The sequence below is a fragment of the Haliotis rufescens genome, unplaced genomic scaffold, assembly GCF_023055435.1.
Source record: "Haliotis rufescens isolate VD_foot unplaced genomic scaffold, xgHalRufe1.0.p SCAF_19, whole genome shotgun sequence".
Lineage (NCBI taxonomy): Eukaryota > Metazoa > Mollusca > Gastropoda > Lepetellida > Haliotidae > Haliotis > Haliotis rufescens.
The window spans coordinates 25,468,516-25,493,705 of NW_025963879.1; the positions used below are offsets into that span (position 1 = coordinate 25,468,516).

General features: G+C 43.4%; 1 protein-coding gene across 2 annotated transcripts in view; it reads left to right on the forward strand.

The window, feature by feature from the left end:
* Positions 1 to 25,190, forward strand: part of LOC124143272 (guanylate cyclase D-like) — a 62,430-nt gene that overhangs the window by 24,494 nt on the left and 12,746 nt on the right. For both annotated transcript variants that reach the window (XM_046512185.2, XM_046512184.2), the window contains exons 2-11: positions 2,651 to 4,683; positions 10,693 to 10,903; positions 12,228 to 12,374; positions 13,936 to 14,171; positions 15,681 to 16,208; positions 17,808 to 18,129; positions 19,682 to 19,862; positions 21,191 to 21,286; positions 21,741 to 22,019; positions 24,268 to 24,395. In XM_046512185.2, coding sequence (XP_046368141.2) covers positions 4,614 to 4,683; positions 10,693 to 10,903; positions 12,228 to 12,374; positions 13,936 to 14,171; positions 15,681 to 16,208; positions 17,808 to 18,129; positions 19,682 to 19,862; positions 21,191 to 21,286; positions 21,741 to 22,019; positions 24,268 to 24,395 — 2,198 coding nt within the window. In that variant the 5' untranslated portion in view covers positions 2,651 to 4,613. The remainder of the gene's footprint in view (positions 1 to 2,650; positions 4,684 to 10,692; positions 10,904 to 12,227; positions 12,375 to 13,935; positions 14,172 to 15,680; positions 16,209 to 17,807; positions 18,130 to 19,681; positions 19,863 to 21,190; positions 21,287 to 21,740; positions 22,020 to 24,267; positions 24,396 to 25,190) is intronic.

Sequence of the window (25,190 nt, forward strand, 5' to 3'; positions counted from 1 at the left end):
CGCTGGGTTGTCTACCTGTCCCATCTGAGTAGGTCGATGCTTATGATATCATTCACTGGATTGTCTGGTATATTTTGAATGAATAGTTTGTTCAGTGGTGATCAAAATGAGTAGTTTGTTTACATTTTCAACTTTAGGTTTTAATAACAGTATTTTCTTGGAATCAAATTATTAGGAAAATAATTGGAAATATCCAAATGTCAAACAATTTGTTTTGCTAATGATGTTAATAGATTGTATGACGATGCTAAGGAAATAAATAGTTTGGTGGATAGACTGAGGTAAAAATAGATCTATCTAACTCCCCCCAACCCTACCCAAAAGATCAACTGCATACTCCTCCCTGGGTCTCTGTTGCCCTTAAGACGTGAAACATTTATGGACTTTTCAGTTCAACTGCTTACTTTATTTTTATCAAAATTTCATGTCTTCATCTTGTTCATGTTGAATGACAATACAAGCCCTTTATTTATTTTTTGTTTTCCTCCGTATTTAATAATACTGTATTCGACATAATAAGCGCCCAGGGCGCTCTCAAAATTAGAAATAGGGGGCGCTTATTAGAATATTATTTTGGTGAAAAAGATAAATTTCGTGGTTTATGCTGACAGCCTGAAGTGTTTATGTACAACAGATTTATTTTTCAGAATTTAATTACCCATAATTAAAGGTGCATATAACACACGAGTGCGTATTATACGCGAATAAATAAGTCTTGTATACATTGATCAATCGGAAGGGTGCTAATTGGGATTGTTCACGCGCCAATATATTAGCAAATGTCGCAGTGAGCACTCATTACGTCGAATACGGTAACCAGTCTTGGGCATGACTAGCCACGGCTTTAACACAATGACAGTGGAAAATATATCAGATAAATTCCAGCCAGTAGACCTGTCTAAAAATTATTCTAATCCAGATTTGTATCTGGACTGAACAATGGAAACAAATAACTAGAAATAAGAATAATTTATATTAATGTTTTAAGTTCATGTCCATTATTTAATTAACAATAAGTAGAAAACAAATCAGCTTCACCATTGGACATACATGTTTTAAAAGTTGACCATTTGAGACAAAAACGGCTAGTCACGGACAGATGAGCAGGCAGGTATTAGACACTGACTAGGCTCACTCTGCTGGCAGAGGATCATACCACCTTTTGTGATCATACCACACTCTGTACAGTGATGTGTCCACACAACACACGTTCCCGAGGCAAGGGAGTTAACTGACTATAAAAGTCGATTATCCTCTCTTGCTGAAATAGACTGGAATTATGGAGTTATATTTTGGCTTGACTAACGTGTTTGTGCATAGTCCAATCAAATTCAAGTAATGACATCAACAAAGGTTTGTAAATTGCCATGCAGATTTCGGTCGATTGCCGGATTTGTGTTTTAACATGTGTACTGCCTACTCTGTGTCAGCAGATATATTCCAAATCTTTTCATGTTTTTAGTCAAGGTGCTCACGTGATTTGATGCGTTTCATGAAGTAAGACCCGTTTTATCACAATGTAGAGTTTGATTATCAATCAGATCGTCTTGACTGGGGGTTGCCATTTCAATGGAAGCAAATGCAAGTGCTATGAGAGGTGGAATCTGATTGGTCAATAAGAGGGACATAGAAGGGACGTAACTCGTAATAGCCACTGGTGGCGCTACGATCGAGCCTAGAAATTCCAGCCTTGTTTGGCAAGGGTGGAAACTGGACTTTTGTAGTCAGTTAACTCCCCAGCCTTGGGAAGATGGGGTACATGTACAGTGCTTGAACCCCATTTCTGGTGTTCTCCAGCCATGATACGCTGGGTTTCACCAAAGTTGTAAATGTCTAAAACCTGCATCACTTCGAGCTTTCCTCCCACATTAAGGTTGACGCGCCGTGATATAACTGGAATACTGTTAAAAGCAGCGTAAAACACAACTCACTCACTTACTAAACAAGTAACTTTGAAAACAGCCTCTGATCACCCAGCAGTGAAAGGGTACCTGGTAGGAGGAGATGGGAATGCGACTGTTAACCTTCAAGTTCCGCACAGGTTGCCTGGGTTGTATACTCCCCATGGAGTTGAGTAGTTATTATATCGAAAGTGTGCTATAAAATTCATAATATGTTACAGTGTGATCATGCTCATTGTCTGTCATTCAACATATTACACTGGATTGTTGCTCATACTATCAAGCACTGTTTGCTTGATCAAGACTTGATTATTCGCAGGCCTCAGAATCTTGCCGACCGGCATATAATGATGGTAACTCACTCATAATAACGCGAATTCATTTTCAGATTTTTGCATTGGGTTGAATCCATTCTGACAAAGCTGGGTTTAGCAGACACCCTATTTTGGTATCCTATGCTTGTCGTAAGAGGCGACTAATGGGATCGGGTGGTCACGCTCTGACTTAGTTGATGCATGTCATCGTATCCCAATTGCGTGGATCGATGCTCATGATATCAATCTCTTGATTGTCTGGTCCAGACTCGATTATTGACAGACGTCCTATAGCTGGAATATTGCTGAGTGCGGCGTAAAAAAACAAACCAACTAAATCCTTTTGTGAACCCAGTAAAATGTGCCCTGTTTCATTGTTCCTTACCTTAACATGGATGACATGTATCGCATCTAAATCAAACTTTGTCTTTCCAGATATGGAGCCCTCAGTTATAAAAAGAAGGCGGAGTCAATATCCACGTGGTTATTATAAAGGGGGCAACAGAAGCAACAGCTGCTCTTGATGTGGTAACCAAGGATACCACGTGTAGGGTGTCTGAAGACCATGGCAGCATCGAATATCACACAAAATCTACTTAACTTCTTCAAGAAAGCAAGTCTACATTAACCTCAGAAGCTGATCTGTAACAAAGTCCCCCAATCTGTGGATAACCCTTTTCTCCAAAAAACCGGATCTACAGATTTTGTCGCCATAGCAACAGATCTACAGATTTTGTGTTCATAGCAACAGATCTACAGATTTTGTGACCATAGCAACAGATCTACAGATTTTGTGACCATAGCAACAGATCTACATATGTTGACTCCACAACAACAGAACTGCAAATCTTTGTCTGTAGCTACAGATCCTTGTCTACAAATCAGACAACTCCGATTTTAGGAACCCATTCTCTCCATGAACCTATTTAAAGTCTGTAAGAAGTTATTACTTAGAAAGTAACCTGATGAATTATTAGTTCTAAAATTCCTTTGCACGTTGTTACTGTCCACATTTGATGTTCATATGTGGAAATATAGACACATCATATTTACATATCAATGATTCCATACGGTATTGTCAGGGTTTATGCCAAATAGTTGTGATCCAAAAAATAATCATGTTTCCATATTTTTACACACTAATCATTCCATACAGTGACTTCTAACCCTCAAGCCAAGAAGTTCTTGAATTGTTAGTTTCTTGTTTTTGCAAGGATGTGTTAATCATTCATGTTCCATGAAAGGGAAGACTTTGCCAAAGACTTGTCATTGATTAACTCGTGTGGACAAATTAACTGCACTCAGTCTGTCAATCCTGTGTGATTGATTACTGAACTTACATGCAAAACTTATTCATCTTTTGATGAGTAAGTAATTTGTTACCAGGTGCTGATACTCAAGAACAATAGGGCTCCCATTGTCAAGGACTGGTGTATTTAAGCCCAAGGGATCACTATTTGTGCGTTGTTTAATAGTGGCATCAGCTCAGTCCCTAGCTGTTGTATACATCGAGTTAGAGACTAATGTTCGTGATTGAAGGCTCCTGTTTTACGAGTGTGTTTATGGGACATAGCTGAAGGTCCGGATACTGATGGCTGACAACTGTTTTTCATTGGTTGCTTAGAGCATTGATATTGGCTTGTGATGATAGAAGCTTTGTTGACTTTGTGATAAAAATGTGATAAAAACAGACCATATCATTGACTCAATTATTCAACAAGCTCTGATATCCGGCAGATATTATCCGAATGTGTGTTTCATTTCCTTGGAGAAATTTGCCGTCTGCCCTAATCAAGATTAGATATATATTGGTGTGTGATTGGCACGTTAAATCAACATTGCCAGCAAGGAACAAACCAAAGGTGATTAAATGGGTATGAATTAATCGTAACCTAGGCAACAGACTGACTGAATACAGAGTTTGCTGTTTAGACAGTGAGATTACCCTCACAGATGAAACAATGGCAACAACTCACCTATGACGGAACTCGACAATATCGTGTGGACTACTGCTGTGAGGATTATGTTTGAAGCCTGAGATGGGTACTAAAACAAGATTGTGTTTCATTTTGTGTCCTTGTGTTTCGTATGGATTATATTGACAACGGTGTATGTTATGGATTCGCAGTAAATTGGTTTCGATTTATTGAAAACCTTTTTCTGACAATGACACTGACGTGACCCCATGGTACGTCTGTGACTTCATTAGTTGACATTGTTGAGCGTCATTGTAAGACGGGCTTGTCTTGAACCCGGACAAAGGAACTCTGTGACACAGCACAAGCAACCAGATGGTGATCGACTTACGGTGCTGTCAGACGAGATATACCATGATGAGAGTTATCTCCCTCTACTCAAGACATCTATACTCTGTGGCGTTGTGACAGTTGGCGCTGTCATGAAGTCGTCACTTGTTCTGGTGGCGCTGGTGTCGGCGGTATTCTGCCGTTGTTTCCACAAACAACCAGGTAAGATTGAACTTCCTGTATTTGTACCTTGTGAGCTAACCTGTGAAGATAGGGGATAGAATTGGTCTTCAGCAACCCATGCTTGTCCAAAGAATCAACTAACGAATCAGGTGGTGAGGCTGGTGACTTGGTTGATGCATGTCATTGTTTCCCAATTGTGTGGATCAATGCTCATGATATCAAGCACTGGATTGTCTGGTCCAGACTCGATTATTTACATACTGTTTTCATATAGCTGGAACAACAAGCAAACAAACAAACCTTGTGAGCTTATGTATTATGTGAAGATCCAGGGTAGAATTGGTCTTTCAGTAACCCATTCTTGTCACAAGAGGTGACTAATGGGATTGGGTTGTCAGACTCGCTGACTTAGTTAACATATGTCGTTGTATCCCAAATGTGGAGATTGATGCTCATGACGTCAATCACTGGATTGCCTGGTCCATACTTGATTATTTAGGCCATTGTCATGTCATCCATTCCTTGGCCCAACAGTTGGTCCATTCATTCCTTGGCCCAACAGTAGGTCCATCCATTCCTTCGACCAGCAGTGGGTCCATCCATTCCTTGGCCCAACAGTGTGTCCATCCATTCCTTGGCCCAACAGTTGGTCCATTCATTCCTTGGCCCAACAGTAGGTCCATCCATTCCTTCGACCAGCAGTGGGTCCATCCATTCCTTGGCCCAACAGTGTGTCCATCCATTCCTTGGCCCAACAGTGTGTCCATCCATTCCTTGGCCCAACAGTGTGACCATCCATTCCTTGGCCCAAGAGTTGGTCCATCCATTCCTTGGCCCAACAGTCGGTCCATCCATTGCTTGGCCCAACAGTTGGTCCATCCATTCCTTGGCCCAACCTTGTGTCCATCCATTCCTTAGACCAACAGTTGGTCCATCCATTCCTTGGCTCAACTGTGTGTACATCCATTCCTTGGCCCAACCGTGTGTCAATCCATTCCATGGCCCAACAGTGGGTCCATCCATTCCTTGGCCCAACTGTGGGTCCATCCATTCCTTGGTCCAACAGAGTGTCCATCCATTCCTTGGCCCAACAGTGGGTCCATCCATTCCTTGGCTGAACAGTGTGTCAATTCATTCCTTGGCCAAACCTTGTGTCCATCCATTCCTTTGCCCAACAGCAGGTCCATTCATTCCTTGGCCAAACTGTGGGTCCATCCATTCCTTGGCCCAAAAGCAGGTCCATCCATTCCTTGGACAAACAGTGTGTCCATTAATTTCTTGGCCCAACAGTGTGTCCATCCATTCCTTGGCCCAACCTTTTGTCCATCCATTCCTTGGCCCAACAGCAGGTCCATCCTTTCCTTGGCCCAACAGTGGGTCCATTCATTCCTTGGCCGAACAGTGTGTTCATTCATTCCTTGGCCCAACAGTTGGTCCATCCATTCCTTAGACCAACAGTTGGTCCATCCATTCCTTGGCTCAACTGTGTGTACATCCATTCCTTGGCCCAACCGTGTGTCAATCCATTCCATGGTCCAACAGTGGGTCCATCCATTCCTTGGCCCAACTGTGGGTCCATCCATTCCTTGGTCCAACAGAGTGTCCATTCATTCCTTGGCCCAACAGTGGGTCCATCCATTCCTTGGCTGAACAGTGTGTCAATTCATTCCTTGGCCAAACCTTGTGTCCATCCATTCCTTTGCCCAACAGCAGGTCCATTCATTCCTTGGCCAAACTGTGGGTCCATCCATTCCTTGGCCCAAAAGCAGGTCCATCCATTCCTTGGACAAACAGTGTGTCCATTAATTTCTTGGCCCAACAGTGTGTCCATCCATTCCTTGGCCCAACCTTGTGTCCATCCATTCCTTGGCCCAACAGCAGGTCCATCCTTTCCTTGGCCCAACAGTGTGTCCATTCATTCCTTGGCCGAACAGTGTGTCCATCCATTCCTTGGCCGAACAGTGTGTTCATTCATTCCTTGGCCCAACAGTGGGTCCATCCATTCCTTGGCCCAACAGTTTGTCCATCCATTCCGTGGCCCAACAGCAGGTCCATTCATTCCTTGGCCCAACTGTGGGTCCATCCATTCCTTGGCCCAACCTTCTGTCCATCCATTCCTTGGCCATAAAGCAGGTCCATCCATTCCTTGGACAAACAGTGTGTCCATCCATTCCTTGTGCTAACAGTGTGTCCATTAATTTCTTGGCCCAACAGTGTGTCCATCCATTCCTTGGCCCAACAGTGGGTCCATCCATTCCTTGACCCAACAGCAGGTCCATCCTTTCCTTGGCCAAACAGTGTGTCCATCCATTCCTTGGCCCAACAGAGTGTCCATCCATTCCTTGGCCCAACAGTGTGTCCATCCATTCCTTGGCCCAACAGTGTGTCCATCCATTCCTTGGCCCAACAGTGGGTCCATCCATTCCTTGGCCCAACAGTGTGTCCATCCATTCCTTGGTCTAACAGTTTGTCCATCCATTCCTTGGCCCAACTGTGGGTCCATCCATTCCTTGGCCCAACAGTCGGTCCATCCATTCCTTGGCCCAACAGTGGGTCTATCCATTCCTTGGACCAACAGTGTGTCCATCCATTCCTTGGACCAGCAGTGGGTCCATCCATTCCTTGGCCCAACAGTTGGTCCATCCATCCCTTGGTCCAACAGTGTGTCCATTCATTCCTTGGACCAACTTTGTGTTCAACCATTTCTTGGTCCAACAGTGGATCCATCTATTCCTTGGTCCAACAATTGGTCCATCCATGCCTTGGACCAACCTTGTGTCCATCCATTCCTTGGAACAACAGTGGGTCCATCCATTTCTTGGTCCAACAGTGGGTCCATCCATTCCTTGGTCTAACAGTTTGTCCATCCATTCCTTGTGCTAACAGTGTGTCCATCCATTCCTTGGGCTAACATTGGCTCCATCAATACGGTGATATGGATGGAAAAGTGCTGATTTTGGTGTAAAACAACAAACAAATATTTGTTTAATCACCATATCTGTGTTCTGTCCCCTGTGGGATTCGGTCCCCATTAGAGATGCCCGGGACTTGGTCATTAGAGATGGGGACCTGGACATTAGGGATGGGGACCTGGTCATTAGAGATGGGGACTTGGTCATTAGAGATGGGGACCTGGACATTAGGGATGGGGACCTGGTCATTAGAGATGGGGACTTGGTCATTAGAGATGGGGACCTGGACATTAGGGATGGGGACCTGGACATTAGAGACGGGGACCTGGTCATTAGGGATGGGGACCTGGTCATTAGGGATGGGGACCTCACCATTAGGGATGGGGACCTCACCATTAGGGATGGGGACCTGGTCATTAGGGATGGGGACCTGGACATTAGGGATGGGGACCTGGACATTAGGGATGGGGACCTGGTCATTAGAGATGGGGACCTGGTCATTAGAGATGGGGACTTGGTCATTAGAGATGGGGACCTGGACATTAGGGATGGGGACTTGGTCATTAGGGACGGGGACCTGGTCATTAGGGACGGGGACCTGGTCATTAGGGATGGGGACCTGGTCATTAGAGATGGGGACTTGGTCATTAGAGATGGGGACCTGGACATTAGGGATGGGGACCTGGTCATTAGGGACGGGGACCTGGTCATTAGGGATGGGGACCTGGTCATTAGGGATGGGGACCTCACCATTAGGGATGGGGACCTGGTCATTAGAGATGGGGACCTCACCATTAGAGATGGGGACCTGGTCATTAGAGATGGGGACCTGGTCATTAGAGATGGGGACCTGGTCATTAGGGATGGGGACCTCACCATTAGAGATGGGGACCTGGTCATTAGAGATGGGGACTTGGTCATTAGAGATGGGGACCTGGACATTAGGGATGGGGACCTGGTCATTAGAGATGGGGACTTGGTCATTAGAGATGGGGACCTGGACATTAGAGATGGGGACCTGGTAATTTGAGATGACATTGTGGATCGGGTGGTCAGTTGATAAGGTTGGTAGTGTATCACTGCACCCTGAATTATCAATCACTGGACTGTCTGGTTCAGAGTTGATTATCTACAGGCTGGGTCATAAAACACGAACAGTTGTGTTCCCCACCCATGAGTGGTCAGTGGTGTACATGAGCACATTGTGTCTCCAGGTGTGTGTTGCCGGGCACTGACGCAGTGCAGGTGACAGCTCTACAGTAGTTTCAATAAATGACTGGCTCGTCAGACAAAGACTCCTTGTTTTCAAGCTACCTGCTGTTTGGCAGCAGTTGCACTGACAACACTAACGTTGCCTTTCCAATCTTTGAGTTCTCAGACGGAGGGTTGTTGTTAACCCTTCGAGACATCATAGTGTCTGAACTAGTTAACCCTTTCAAGGCTGTGAGTGGTGTAATGTGGTCTGCACTAGTTAAACCCTTTGAGGTTGTGTCTCAGTGTCTGGACTAGTTAACCCCTTCAAGACTGTCATTGTGTCTGAATTAGTTAACTCCCAAGGGCTGTGTGTGTCAAAAAGTATGCACTAGTTAACCCCTTCAAGGCTGTTTGTGTCAAATAGTCTGCACTTGTTAACTGGTTAACCCAAGAATTTAAGCTCAAGACAGTGAAACCTTGTTACTGTGAGAGTCAATTTGTTCCCCCTGAACTTTTGTTCTGGAGTATTGGTTCTCGGGAACAATATACCTGGGATGAGGACAGTATTTCCTTCTCTTGGTCATTTTCTAAATATGAATTTTCATTCCTCCAGAGGGGGCACGGGTGGCCCAGTCGTCTAAGGCGCCGCGATTCGCTGTGCTGAGTTGCGTCCCTTGGCACGTCAGAAAACTCTGATTGTGGGTTCGAATCCCGGTTCGCCCCGATTATGTTTCTAGGTTTGTCAGCACCACACCCGTGCTCGTGGATTTCACCGAAGTGGTTAATGTCTGAGACCTGCATCACTTCAGGCTTGCCTCCCACATTAAGCTGACACGCTGCGATATAACTGGAATACTGTTAACTGTCACTGTCTGTTTTTATCCCTCCTCCAGAATATTTATACCTTGGACTAATTCATCGCTCACATTAACTCTTAACCCTTGTGACTCAATCATGTCAATACAGTGCAAAAGTAAAGAGGGTCCAGGGGTCCTATGCACCTATAGTGTTCCAATCTAGGGACCCCCTAAATCTAAACATAAGGGGTTATGACAAGGAGCCTTCACATCACGCACCCTTGAAATCCAGGTTAGAATAGGTCTTCAGAAAACCCATGCTTGCTGTAGTCATCTTCCCGAGGCAAGAGAGTTAACTGACTTTAAAAGTCCAGTTTCCACCCTTGCCGAACTAGGCTGGAATTAATGGGCTCGATCCTAGCGCCACCAGTGGCTATTGCCAGTTATGTCGCTTCTAAGCCTCTCCTATGGACCAATCAGATTCCACCCCTCGTATCACTTGTGTTTGCTTCACACAAAATGGTGGCGCTCGGTCAGGACGATCTGATCGATAATCAAGATCTATATTGTGATAAAACGGGTCTTACATCACGAAATGCACCAAATAACGTGAGCACCTAGATTAAAAACATGAAAAGATTTGGAAAATATCTGCTGACAACAAGTTGGCGGTGCACATGCTTTGCAAAACCTGCACTCGACCGAAATCTGCACAACAGTTTATGAACCGGATTTCGATTTTGGTGCACGATTTTGATTGGACTATGCATAGACTCGTTAGTCCAGCCAAAATGTAACTCCATAATACCAGCCTAGTTCGGCAAGGGTGGAAACTAGACTTTTATAGTATGTTAACTCTCTTGGCTCAGGAAGATGGCCGTAGTAGGCGACTATGCTTGTCGTAAGAGGTGACTAACGGGATCGGGTGGTCAGTCCCGCTGACTTGGTCGATCCATGTCATTGTATCCCACTTGCGTGGATCGATACTCATGATGTCAATCACTGGATTGTCTGGTCCAGATGATTATTTACAGATCACTGTCATATAGCTGGAATATTGCCAAGTACAGCGTTAAACAACAAATAAAGAAATCACATTCATGCTTTATTTCGAACACTGCAATATATTGGTGTGCCTGTTTCAGAGTACTACCAGCACCGGTCCCTGTATCACAACGAGAAGAACCTGTCCATCATCCTGGAGGGCAGCAACAGGTTCACCCACATGGTGGCCAACGCCATCCTCAAGATCCTCCTGGCCGAGACGATGGGGTACTCCGTCAAGGTCAACAACCAGAACTCCATCAACGCCACACAAATACTCAACAGAATCATCGGATGCCCAAACCTCCAACAGTGAGAATATTACTCTGTTTATAGAACTCTTTGTGTGAATTGTTGAAACAGTACTTCCAGTGAAGATCTGGGTTACAATAGGTCTTCAGCAACCCTAGCTTGTCATAATAGGGAACTTGGCTTGTGTAAGAGGCGACTAACAGGATTGGGTGGTCAGCCCCGCTGACTTGGTTGATGCATGTCATCGTATCCCAATTGCGTGGACTGATGCTCATGATGTCAATCACTGGATTGTCTTGTCCAGACTCAATTATTTAAAAACTGCTGTCATACAGCTGGAATAGTGCTGAGTTCGGCATTAAACAACAATCAAACAAACAACAGTCATTTGCAATGATACAATTGTTTTATTTTATCTTCTCACCTTGTAACAGTTACAGTTGTGTTTATTAAATGCTATAGATAAACAGAAATGGTTTGACACTATGTTTTGGGTTTACAATAAAAGTGTATTGGTTCCAGCCTGACCTTACTCTTTCAGTTTGAATCTTAAAAACATTTACTTGGCTAACCCAACCTGATCATATCTGAACCCAAGAAACGATGTTCTCTTAATCGAAAAGTAAATGACCGCATCCGTGGTCTTATGGTAGAGCATCTCCCCGGAGAGCAGAAGGTCCGGGGTATGATCCCAACCGTGTTATATTAAAAGACATTAAAAGATAATACTTGTTGTTTCCCTGTCTGGTGCTGGACAAAGGGACTAAAACAAGGACTGGTCGGCTCGGAGTCAGTATACTGTGTCTAAGTGGGATATTCATGTTAAACTGCAGCATGGTATCTCAGTGAGCTAGCACTATAAATCGGCATCAATCCGGACTAGTACAAGCAGCCACACACACACACATACACGTACATGCACGTCGCTATATAAGTGCAATAATCTTGGACGTGGCATTAAACCCCATTTCACCTCACCTCAAAAAGGAAATGAAGAAAACAAAATTTAAGAAGATATTCTCAGGTAATGGAAAGGTTATAAAATAAGGAACATATTAGGGGTGGTTGCGTAGCCCAATGGTGAAGGCGTTTGCCCATCCTGCCGAAGGTGCCAAGGTTTGATTCCCCACATGGGTACAATGTGTGAAGCTCATTCCAGGTGTCCTGCCATAATATTGCTGGAATAATCCTAAAGTGGCATCAAGCCTCACTCACTGGAACATGTATACATAGGCATGTAAGATTGAAATGTAGTCAGGAAAAGAGGTCTGGAAAGGCTTGTGAAATGTGGACCTTAAAGAATTGTGAATATGGATAATAATTGAATGAGTAAAACGCTCCCATGGAACAGGCAGGTCATCGAGGAGTATGTTTGTCCCGACAGGTGCAGCTTGCAGCAGATTAGCAAGGACTCCATTCCGGAGACCATGGTGAACTTGGAGGTCTGGATGCCGGCTGCATTTAATGAGGCGCCATGGATCAACACTGGGCAGGTGTTGGACTGTGGGCCGTTCGGGCCCTCGGGGAGGAGGTGAGGTGCTCCCTCTGTAGTCTTTCATTGATATATTGTTCTTAACAAAAGTTGCTCTGGTGTGGAAATACTATTGCCCCCAGTATCGAGTGGATCAGGGTGCCTACTAACTTCTAAAACTGTAAGTGTGATTTGTCAATAAGACCAGTGATGTTGTGGATGATGGTGTTGCACCTGATGTTGTATATGATGGTGTTTCACCTGGGTGTTGTATATGATGGTGTTACACCTGGGTGTTGAATATGATGGTGTTACACCTGGATGTTGTATATGATGGTGTTACACCTGGATGTTGTATATGATGGTGTTACACCTAATGTTGTATATATGATGGTGTTACACCTGGATGTTGTATATGATGGTGTTCCACCTGATGTTGTATATGATGGTGTTACACCTGATGTTGTATATGATGGTGTTACACCTGGATGTTGTATATGATGGTGTTCCACCTGGATGTTGTATATGATGGTGTTACACCTGATGTTGTATATGATGGTGTTACACCTGGATGTTGTATATGATGGTGTTACACCTGGATGTTGTATATGATGGTGTTACACCTGATGTTGTATATGATGGTGTTACACCTGGATGTTGTATATGATGGTGTTCCACCTGATGTTGTTTATGATAGTGTTACACCTGGGTGTTGTATATGATGGTGTTACACCTGGATGTTGTATATGATGGTGTTACACCTGGGTGTTGTATATGATGGTGTTACACCTGGATGTTGTATATGATGGTGTTACACCTAATGTTGTATATATGATGGTGTTACACCTGGATGTTGTATATGATGGTGTTCAACCTGATGTTGTTTATGATGGTGTTCCACCTGATGTTGTAGATGATGGTGTTACACCTGATGTTGTATATGATGGTGTAACACCTGATGTTGTAGATGATGGTGTTACACCTGGGTGTTGTATATGATAGTGTTACAACTGGGTGTTGTATATGATGGTGTTACACCTGGGTGTTGTATATGATAGTGTTACACCTGGATGTTGTATATGATGGTGTTTCACCTGGGTGTTGTATATGATGGTGTAACACCTGATGTTGTATATAATGGTGTAACACCTGATGTTGTATATAATGGTGTAACACCTGATGTTGTATATGATGGTGTTACACCTGGGTGTTGTATATGATTGTGTTACACCTGATGTTGTATATGATGGTGTAACACCTGATGTTGTATATGATGGTGTAACACCTGATGTTGTATATGATGGTGTTACCCCTGGATGTTGTATATGATTGTGTTACACCTGATGTTGTATATGATGGTGTAACACCTGATGTTGTATATGATGGTGTTACACCTGGATGTTGTTTATGATTGTGTTACACCTGATGTTGTATATGATTGTGTTACACCTGAAAGCTTGTCACACCCATACGGTTATATTTGCCAAGGTTTGGGCCCTCAGGGAACTTAGTAAAGATAACATGTAATTCCTCTTTGCTCGTAAATTGTACCTTTAATATGTTATAACAAAGTTCACTCCCCCACTTCAAGGCCTCATGAGTTAAAACATTTTCATTCCAGGCTGGGCTGGTTCCTGGACACACACACTGTGCAAGAGTTCTGGAAGAATGGTACCATTATTGACCACTGGAGGGCGCTGCAACTCCCTATGGTTGCTGAGACATTTCATTGGATGGACAAGTTAAACATGTCAAAACATATAAAAATGAACAATATTAAAATATTTCATGGTCCTCAGTGTAGAGGGGAAGGAGCAGATAGTATCAAGTGTGCCACGATGTTTTCGAGCTATCAGGGTGAGCTACACAGATTTATTCAGTGGGGCTTAAAAATATAAAAGAATTGGATCTCAGGCAATGGCTTTTGAAAATATGTAAGCAAATAAACAGTTGTGTACAATCAACCTGGGAAAGGCCTACATAAAGTATTCCTTGATGAGTAAAATACTGGAATACAGTATTTGACTACCCTGGACTGAATATTTAAGGATTTTTAAAAAAAAACTGAAATAAAAGGTGCAGCAAACCTTATGATGATGTGGGCAGTGCCTGAGAACCAAGACTATTATATTTTTAGCCTAATAATAAGCATGTGTGTTCTTCATTACAATATCACAGGGGGCATGGGTGGCCCAGTCGTCTAAGGCGCCACGATTCGCTGTGCAGAATTGCGTCCCTTGGGCACGCCAAAAACCTATGATTGTGGGTTCGAATCCCGGTTCGCCCCGATTACATTTCTAGGTTTGTCAGCGCCATACCCGTGCTCGTGGGTTTCACCGAAGTGGTCTACGTCTGAGACCTGCATCACTTTGGGCTTTCCTCCCACATTAAGCTGACACGCCGCGATATAACTGCAATACTGTTAAAAGCGGCGTCAAATCCAACTCACTCACTCACTCACTACAATATCACAACTATGTTCAATGGTAAGTCAGGCCTTCTGAAAATGTCTGCAGACGGTAAAATAATGTTTATTGTTCTGTAAATATATCAGGATAGAAGAGGCACTATAAAGAGGAAGCGCTGGAAATGTTAAGATCGATCCCGCCATGAAAATTTAGAATCCTGCATTCTGATTGGTCCGCTATCAGTATAGAATCTACTACATTGCTACAGAAGAAAACATTTTTTCAGAAATATTTCTGCCTGTTTGACGATTATAAATACTGATCTTACTTCAGTTACAGGTCAGCAAAGTTGTATAATTTGACAAAGTGGATTGGATGATCAGGCATGGTGATTTGGTTGATTAGGTGTCACATCATGTAAGAAGTTGCTCATATCAACTCCTGATTTGTCCTGACTTGATTCGTTAGAGGCCCTGGTGAAATACCTGCAATATTGCTGACTGTTGTTAAGACACATACAATAATTTCATCTGAGATTCCTAATCCATGACATCCATTATTCACAAATTTTTTAACCTATGAAGATCTGGGGTGGAATAGGTCTCAGCAACCCATATGTGCCGTCAAAGGTGACTATGCATTTCGTAAGAGGCGGCTAACGGGATCGGGTTGTCAGACTTGGTGACTTAGTTGATGTATGTTATCATATCCCAATTGCGTGGATTGATGCTCATGATATCAATCAGTGGATTGTCTGATCCAGACCCCATTATTTACAGACCGCCATCATATAGCTGGAATATTGCTGAGTGCGGCGTTCAACAACAAACAAACAAAACGAGGTAGTTTTGTTCATGTTGTTGCAATTAAATTTGGTTCATTCCATCAACCCATTTATTGTTTTGTCCAATATGAATAATTGATGCCTTGAGCATGATATGTTTATTTTGTTTTTCAGATTTGTCTGCCGAGGTTATTAAAGAGCAAGTTAAGAGACTCGACTTACTAGTGGATATAGTATGGTTAGAAGGAAATCTGAATAATTTTGTTAAGGAACAGTCCGAGAATAAGGCCCCGCTGTTGCTATTCAGCTGGCACCCAAGCGTCATCTTGGCTTGTAATAATTTTACACGAATTAAATTACCTCTCTGTAAACACGATGCTTTCAATTTACCGTATGATTGTGATTTCAATGTAAATCAACTTAATAAAGTTGTATGGCATAAAATCAAAAGTAATGCTCCTAAGGCTTATGATCTCATATCGAAAATGACGTTTTCACAAGACGATTATGATCACATCTTAGAATTACATAACCAAAACGTGACTGCGACAGCAGATGATATTGCATGTAAGTGGATTAACCATCACAATGCCACCTGGAAGACATGGATGCCAAAGGACTTGTCCAACAAGACCAAAATCTACCTCGGGGGGTTGTTTCCCATATCTGGAGAGGTTTGGACGGCCCCCGGTCTAGTGGAAGGTACGTTGGTCATGGACTGTACTGTGGGATGGGTTGGTGATTTATGAACAGTTCTGTAGGGATAGGTAGGTGATATATGAACAGTACTGTAGGGATGGGTAAGTGATTTATGAACAATACTGTAGGGATAGGTATGTGATATTTGAAGAGTACTGTAGGGATAGGTAGGTGATAAATGAACAGTACTGGAGGGATAGGTAGGTGATATATGAACAATACTGTAGGGATAGGTAGGTGATATATGAACAGTACTGTAGGGATAGGTAGGTGATATATGAACAGTACTGTAGGGATAGGTAGGTGATATATGAACAGTACTGTAGGGATGGGTAAGTGATTTATGAACAATACTGTAGGGAAACGGAGGTGATATTTGAAGAGTACTGTAGGGTTGGGTAAGTGATATATGAACAGTACTGTAGGGATAGGTAGGTGATATATGAACAGTACTGTAGGGATGGGTAAGTGATTTATGAACAATACTGTAGGGATAGGTATGTGATATTTGAAGAGTACTGTAGGGATAGGTAGTTGATATATGAACAATACTGTAGGGATAGGTATGTGATATTTGAAGAGTACTGTAGGGATAGGTAGGTGATATATGAACAGTACTGTAGGGATAGGTAGGTAATATATGAACAGTACTGTAGGGATAGGTAGGTGATATATGAACAGTACTGTAGGGATAGGTAGGTGATATATGAACAGTACTGTAGGGATAGGTAGGTGATATATGAACAGTACTGTAGGGATAGGTAGGTGATATATGAACAGTACTGTAGGGATAGGTAGGTGATATATGAACAGTACTGTAGGGATAGGTAGGTGATATATGAACAGTACTGTAGGGATAGGTATGTGATATATGAACAGTACTGTAGGGATAGGTAGGTGATATATGAACAGTACTGTAGGGATAGGTATGTGATATATGAACAGTACTGTAGGGATAGGTATGTGATATGTGAACAGTACTGTAGGGATAGGTATGTGATATATGAACAGTACTGTAGGGATAGGTATGTGATATATGAACAGTACTGTAGGGATAGGTAGGTGATATATGAACAGTACTGTAGGGATAGGTATGAGATATGTGAACAGTACTGTTCAGTATAGGATTTTAACAGAAAGTCTGAAAATGTGAAGTTCTGACAAATGGTAACAGATGGTTTTAGTGCATGCATTCATCAAACTGAAGACCAAGATGCAGTGTGTGGTGACTCGTCCAGGAGTCCAATGTCTTGACGTTACTGAAGTTAAGCTAAAAGCAGCATAGAACCTAATCCCACAGTAACCTACAGGCTGGAATACAGCATGGTAGACTTTGCAAAGGGAGACAATTCAGACATTGGAGTTATCAAAGAGCTTGACAATGTAATATTTTTTCTAACGGAAACAGTTTTTCTAGAGATGTTGTTCCATGTGAAACTTAATCCTGGGATTGAACTGAATCTCAAATAACTTCACAGAAACTACTGAAATAAATTAGCAGTGAGACCCAGTGTTGAATTGTCTATACATTGACTAATTGTGATTTGATGGAAACTGGCAAATCCTTACATTGTTATTGAACATTGAATCAATCTGTTTCAGGGGGCCGGTTAGCTATTGAAATGGTGAATAAGGACCCCCGAATTTTACCGGAACACCATCTGGAGATGCTTGTGAGTGACACCCAGTGTATTGCAGACGAGGCCATGAGGGCTTTCATCAAATTCATCACCGAGAAAACACCAACTTCGCCCATGGCGGGAATATTAGGTCCAGGGTGTTCTGACACAGCGGTGCCCATCGCCGCTCTCTCCAAACACTTCAACATGGTGCTGGTGAGCTATGGTGCGGAGGCTGCCTCTCTCACAGACAGGGCCAAATATCCATACTTCTTCCGCACCATCCCACAGATCAACTATCACAGGTGAGTACAGATTGAAGTCACACAGAGCCAACTGTCATATCCTATGGGCCTATGGACTGAGACTTCAGAATAAACTTATCGCCTAGTAGAAAGATCATTTCAAATAATCTCTTAAAGTATTTACTAGATACGGCACTGTCTGCTGTCATACAGCAGTGGGGATGATGATGATGATGATGATGATGATGATGATGTGAGATGGTTGTTATGATGGGGATGATGTGAGACAGCTTTATTGATGATGATGATGATGATGTGAGACAGCTTTATTGATGATGATGATGTGAGACAGCTTTATTGATGATGATGTGAGACAGCTTTATTGATGATGATGATGATGATGATGATGATGTGAGACAGCTTTATTGGTGATGATGATGATGTGAGACAGCTTTATTGGTGATGATGATGATGTGAGACAGCTTTATTGATGATGATGATGTGAGACAGCTTTATTGGTGATGATGATGATGTGAGACAGCTTTATTGATGATGATGATGTGAGACAGCTTTATTGGTGATGATGATGATGTGAGACAGCTTTATTGATGATGATGATGTGAGACAGCTTTATTGATGATGATGATAATGTGAGACAGCTTTATTGGTGATGATGATGATGTGAGACAGCTTTATTGATGATGATGATGATGTGAGACAGCTTTATTGATGATGATGATGTGAGACAGCTTTATTGGTGATGATGATGATGTGAGACAGCTTTATTGGTGATGATGATGATGTGAGACAGCTTTATTGATGATGATGATGATGTGAGACAGCTTTATTGGTGATGATGATGATGTGAGACAGCTTTATTGGTGATGATGATGATGTGAGACAGCTTTATTGGTGATGATGATGATGTGAGACAGCTTTATTGGTGATGATGATGATGTGAGACAGCTTTATTGATGATGATGATGATGTGAGACAGCTTTATTGGTGATGATGATGATGTGAGACAGCTTTATTGATGATGATGATGATGTGAGACAGCTTTATTGGTGATGATGATGATGTGAGACAGCTTTATTGGTGATGATGATGATGTGAGACAGCTTTATTGGTGATGATGATGATGTGAGACAGCTTTATTGGTGATGATGATGATGTGAGACAGCTTTATTGATGATGATGATGATGTGAGACAGCTTTATTGGTGATGATGATGATGTGAGACAGCTTTATTGATGATGATGATGATGTGAGACAGCTTTATTGGTGATGATGATGATGTGAGACAGCTTTATTGGTGATGATGATGATGTGAGACAGCTTTATTGGTGATGATGATGATGTGAGACAGCTTTATTGGTGATGATGATGATGTGAGACAGCTTTATTGGTGATGATGATGATGATGATGATGCAGTAAAAAACCTTCTAGCTCCTGTAGGCAGCATTGGTTGTATACTCCCCATGGAAATGAGAATGATAAATGCATTTGGATCCACTGATTGGGGAACTACTGACTGCATTAGAACAGAGATGTCTGGAAATGTGCAGTATGTAAATGTATGATATAATAAGTCAATGTCTGGTGTTTCAGGTTTCTGTACGGGAAGCTATTCAAAGAAATGGGCTGGGAGAACGTAGGTGCACTGGCTGAGGGCGGCCAGGAGTTGCCGGACTACCACATACAGCTCCAGTCATACCTTCAGAAGCAGGGCATCTCCGTCATCGTCAAGCGCCAGATTGTCCGGGGCGGCAACCACATCGACGTCTCACAGGTCAGTCATCCTCGTCCTTGCAACAAGGCAGACAAAAGTTAGGTATATTGTTCTCCGGGAAATGCTTCAAGGAGGATCTGAGCTGAACATAAAGAATGTTCGGTAAACGTTTATCATTTGTATGTGAAACCCAAGGCACCCGATGTTAAGTGCAATTATTGTTATATTGGGTGGGCCTGTCATCTAAGGGAGCCGTCATATAGGTGGAATATTGCTGAGTGCGGCGTTAAACAACAAACAAACAAACTGTCATCTCAGGGACTGCAGTTTGCTGTGTACATTTGTGTTGATAAGGTGTGACAGAAACCTCTGGTTATGAGTTCGAATCTCAGATTTGCGCATTGGTTTCACAAACTTGGTAAACGTCTGAGACTTGTATCTCTTCGGGCTTTTGTCCCAAATCAAGCTGAAATGCAGGGATGTATCTACTTTTCAAAGTCACGTCCATCCAAGTCACTGTTATAGTGGTTGGTCCCAGGGATTTGAGTGAACAATGCACTGTGGTATGGACTGGGATGTGGAATACAATGTTCAATGACTGACACAAAGATGGGCAATGGGAGTTTGTGTTGTGGAGGGAGTAGAGGTTGGAGGTGTCACGGTTGCAGCTGACTGCTGTCATCTAGGGGGGAAGTATGGGATTGGTAACAAATGTTATATTTCGGCTAACACTTCCTTAGTAAAGTACAAATTCTAGTACTTTTGGGGGTCAAATCCCATCCAAGATTCCCATCCGGGATTCGAACCCACACTCTCAGATTGAGGTAGCACCTCATCGCCAGCACACAAAGTCAGCAATCTAACCCACTCAGCCACCGAGGCTTCCACCTTTGTGTGTTGGCGATGAGTTGCCTCACTCTGAGAATGTGGGTTCGAATCCCGGATGGCATTCGATCCCGGATGGCATTCGACCCCAAATACCAATTATGTTTCTAGGTTTGTCAGCACCATACCCGTGCTCGTGGGTTTCACCGAAGTGGTAAACGTCCAAGACCTGCATCACACCGGGCTCTCCTCCCACATTAAGCTGACACGCCGTGATATAACTGGAATAATGTTAAAAGCGGCGTAAAACCCAACTCACTCACTTGACCCAAAATAGTTCTAGAATTTTTACCACTTCCTTAATGTCATTGCATATTCAAGAAAGGTATAGGTTTATAGGACTTAAGGATGTGAAAATTTACCAAGGGCAACTTTTTGGTCTTATTGCTTATTCTTGTATTCTTCTATGAGGATGGTGAAGGATAATATGTGAATCATCATTTTACATACATGTACCAGGTACTGCCATCTGGGAGTGAAAAGAACTGTCTCCTTTGTTTCAGATATTTGCTGAGCTGCGTGAACACAATGTGAGGATCATCATAGCCGACTTCTACGACTCTGCAGCACGGGCCGTCATGTGCGAGGCGTACCGACAGGTATGGAGGACTCACCAAATAGCTTGTCAGTAGTGTGGTCCATGAGACCAAGTCTCTTGACTTTGATTACGGTACCTTAATGAATAGTTTATGTTTTTGTGAGTAGTGGGACAATACAATGATGCATCAGTGGATCGCAGTATTTTACTTTTCGATACAATTATCGATCACAATCACACGCTTAGTAAAAAGTTTTGATTTTTACCTTAAATGTATACTTTGATAAATGTGACACCAAATACTAATTAATTGTGGAAATGAGTCGTGTAAACGTAAATATTTTCATACATTGCATCATACTTGACACTGCCAACTGTGAATTGTTAGTGTGCCAGGTATTTGGCCATCCTGTCTTTGAAAAAGACGGCTTATGCACCACAGATAAGAGCACATGCAAGTATCATGATACGTACTGGATTGTGGTAATTTGGTGATGATGACTGGTGTGTTTCAGAAAATGACAGCCTACGAGGGTTATGTGTGGTTCCTGCCGGCTTGGTACCCCGCCCTGTGGTGGGACGTGGACTACTACAACGGTGAACCCAATCACAACGAGCCTGACCAGCAAGAGAACGTCCCCTGTAATCGCAAACAGATGGAGACGGCCATAGAGGGTCACTTCATCCTGTCCAAGGCCTACCCTGAGTCTGATGATATGAAAGAAAGCAAGGTGGCCGGAGGAATCACAGTCCGTCAATACCGGGAGATGTACCAGAACCGGGTGGATAAGGCTGTAAGTAATGTGGTGTAGGGTTACGTGGTGCTGTAGGGTTACGTGGTGTTGTAGGGTTATGTGGTGTTGTGGGGTAATGTGGTGTAGGGTAACGTGGTGTTGTAGGGTTATGTGGTGGTGTAGGGTTACGTGGTGTTGTAGGGTTATGTGGTGTTGTAGGGTTATGTGGTGTTGTGGGGTAATGTGGTGTAGGGTTACGTGGTGCTGTAGGGTAATGTGGTGTTGTGGGGTAATGTGGTGGTGTAGGGTTACGTGGTGTTGTGGGGTAATGTGGTGTAGGGTAATGTGGTGTTGTAGGGTAATGTGGTGTAGGGTTACGTGGTGCTGTAGGGTAATGTGGTGTTGTGGGGTTATGTGGTGTAGGGTTACGTGGTGTTGGAGGGTAATGTGGTGTAGGGTTACGTGGTGCTGTAGGGTAATGTGGTGTTGTGGGGTTATGTGGTGTTGTGGGGTATTGCGGTGTTGTAGGGTAATGTGGTGTAGGGTTACGTGGTGTTGTAGGGTTATGTGGTGTTGTAGGGTTATGTGGTGTTGTGGGGTAATGTGGTGTAGGGTAACGTGGTGCTGTAGGGTTACGTGGTGTTGTAGGGTTATGTGGTGTTGTGGGGTAGCGTAGTGTTGTAGGGTAATGTGGTGGTGTAGGGTTACGTGGTGTTGTAGGGTTATGTGGTGTTGTAGGGTTATGTGGTGTTGTAGGGTTATGTGGTGTTGTGGGGTAATGTGGTGGTGTAGGGTTACGTGGTGTTGTAGGGTTATGTGGTGCTGTAGGGTAATGTGGTGTTGTAGGTTAACGTGGTGCTGTAGGGTAATGTGGTGTTGTGGGTAACATGGTGCTGTGGGGTAATGTGGTGTTGTGGGGTATTGTGGTGTAGGGTAATGTGGTGTTGTGGGGTAACGTGGTGCTGTAGGGTAATGTGGTGTTGTAGGTTAACGTGGTGCTGTAGGGTAGTGGGGTATTGTGGTGTAGGGTAATGTGGTGTTGTGGGGTAACGTGGTGCTGTAGGGTAATGTGGTGTTGTAGGTTAATGTGGTGCTGTAGGGTAATGTGGTGTTGTGGGGTAACGTAGTGTTGGAGGGTAATGTGGTGTTGTGGGTAACATGGTGCTGTAGGGTAATGTGGTGTTGTAGGTTAACGTGGTGCTGTAGGGTAATGTGGTGTGGGGTTATGTGGTGTTGTGGGGTAGTGTGGTGTTGTAGGTTAACTTGGTGCTGTAGGGTAATGTGGTGTTGTGGGTAACATGGTGCTGTGGGGTAATGGGGTATTGTGGTGTAGGGTAATGTGGTGTTGTGGGGTAACGTGGTGCTGTAGGGTAATGTGGTGTTGTAGGTTAACGTGGTGCTGTAGGGTAATGTGGTGTTGTGGTGTAGGGTAATGTGGTGTTGTGGGGTAACGTGGTGCTGTAGGGTAATGTGGTGTTGTAGGTTAACGTGGTGCTGTAGGGTAATGTGGTGTTGTGGGGTAACGTAGTGTTGGAGGGTAATGTGGTGTTGTGGGTAACATGGTGCTGTAGGGTAATGTGGTGTTGTAGGTTAACGTGGTGCGGTAGGGTTATGTGGTGTTGTGGGGTTATGTGGTGTTGTGGGGTAGCGTAGCGTTGTAGGGTAATGTGGTGCTGTAGGGTAACGTAGTGTTGGAGGGTAATGTGGTGTTGTGGGGTAACGTAGTGCTGTGGGGTAATGTGGTGCTGTGATGTGGTGTTGTAGGGTAATGTGGTGCTCTAGGGTTATGTGGCGGGATGGGGTAACGTGGTGTGGGGTAATGTGGTGCTGTGATGTGGTGTTGTAGGGTAACGTGGTTCTCTAGAGTTATGTGGTGGGGTGGGGTAACGTGGTGTGGGGTAATGTGGTGCTGTGATGTGGTGTTGTAAGGTAACGTGGTGCTCTAGGGTTATGTGGCGGGGTGGGGTAACGTGGTGTGGGGTAATGTGGTGCTGTGATGTGGTTGTTGTAGGGTAATGTGGTGCTGTAGGGTAACGTGGTGGTGTAGGGTAACGTGGTGCTGTGGGAAATCGTGGTGTTGTAGGATAACAGTACTTTACATATAATAATTTGCTCTTATTTAATGCCCAAATGTGACAAGCATTATAACCTTTATGGGTGTTAGTGTCTGTGACAACCCCCATTGATTTAAGAGCCCTCTAGTGAGTGTCCACCACTTGTCAGACATTAGAACAGATCGTAGCAGACTGCCATTGGTTTGTCTGTCAGAACTGGACAGACTACAGGCCGGAATGCTCCTTTGTTGCAGGACGTGGAGGAGACCCCATTTGCCAGCTTTGTGTATGATGCAGTGTGGGTGTTTGCCCATGGGCTGGACCGTCTCTTTCGAAGCCAGCCCAGCGCCATCAGCACTCTGCACGAGAAGGCCACTACACTGTAAGTTACTACAGATATGTGGAGTCGATTTTTTGTCTGCGCCAATAACATCTATTTGTATATAAAGCCAAGCTTGTGATAATTTGTACCTGTGAGAGTCCTGTGTTAAGAACCATTGTACATGTACATGTATTGCTTCAATTAATAGAACTTCTGAATGTAGTTACTCAGTTATGTTATATTTCATATTACTATAGTTAATCTGTCATGCCATGATAGATGAAACTTTAGTAATATGAAATAATTGGGTTTTCCTTTACTTCTTTTGAGTTGCATAAAATATTTTGGAATGATTGAGGGCTGCAATCAATAAACACTATTCAACTTTTGATAGGGAAAACCAGGTATCTCATTCACGCTAAATATGCACTTGATTTATTTTAAGAATTACTTTTGTGAACCATGGAAAGATATGACTATCCATGTCAAAAGATGAGTAGTTTAAGCTCGCCCTTCTTTATTCATAAAAAAAGGGGGCACGGGTGGCCCAGTCGTCTAAGGCGCCGCGATTCGCTGTGCAGAGTTGCGTTCCTTGGGCACGCCAGAAACCTATGATTGTGGGTTCGAATCCCGGTTCGCCCCGATTTTGTTCTAGGTTTGTCAGCACCATACCCGTGCTCGTGGGTTTCACCGAAGTGGTAAATGTCTGAGACCTGCATCACTTTGAGCTTTCCTCCCACATTAAGCTGACACGCCGTGATGTAACTGGAATACTGTTAAAAGCGGCGTTAAGTCCAACTGACTCACTTATTCATAAAAAACTGGAATCACTTCTCCTTTGGTTGCATATACCAT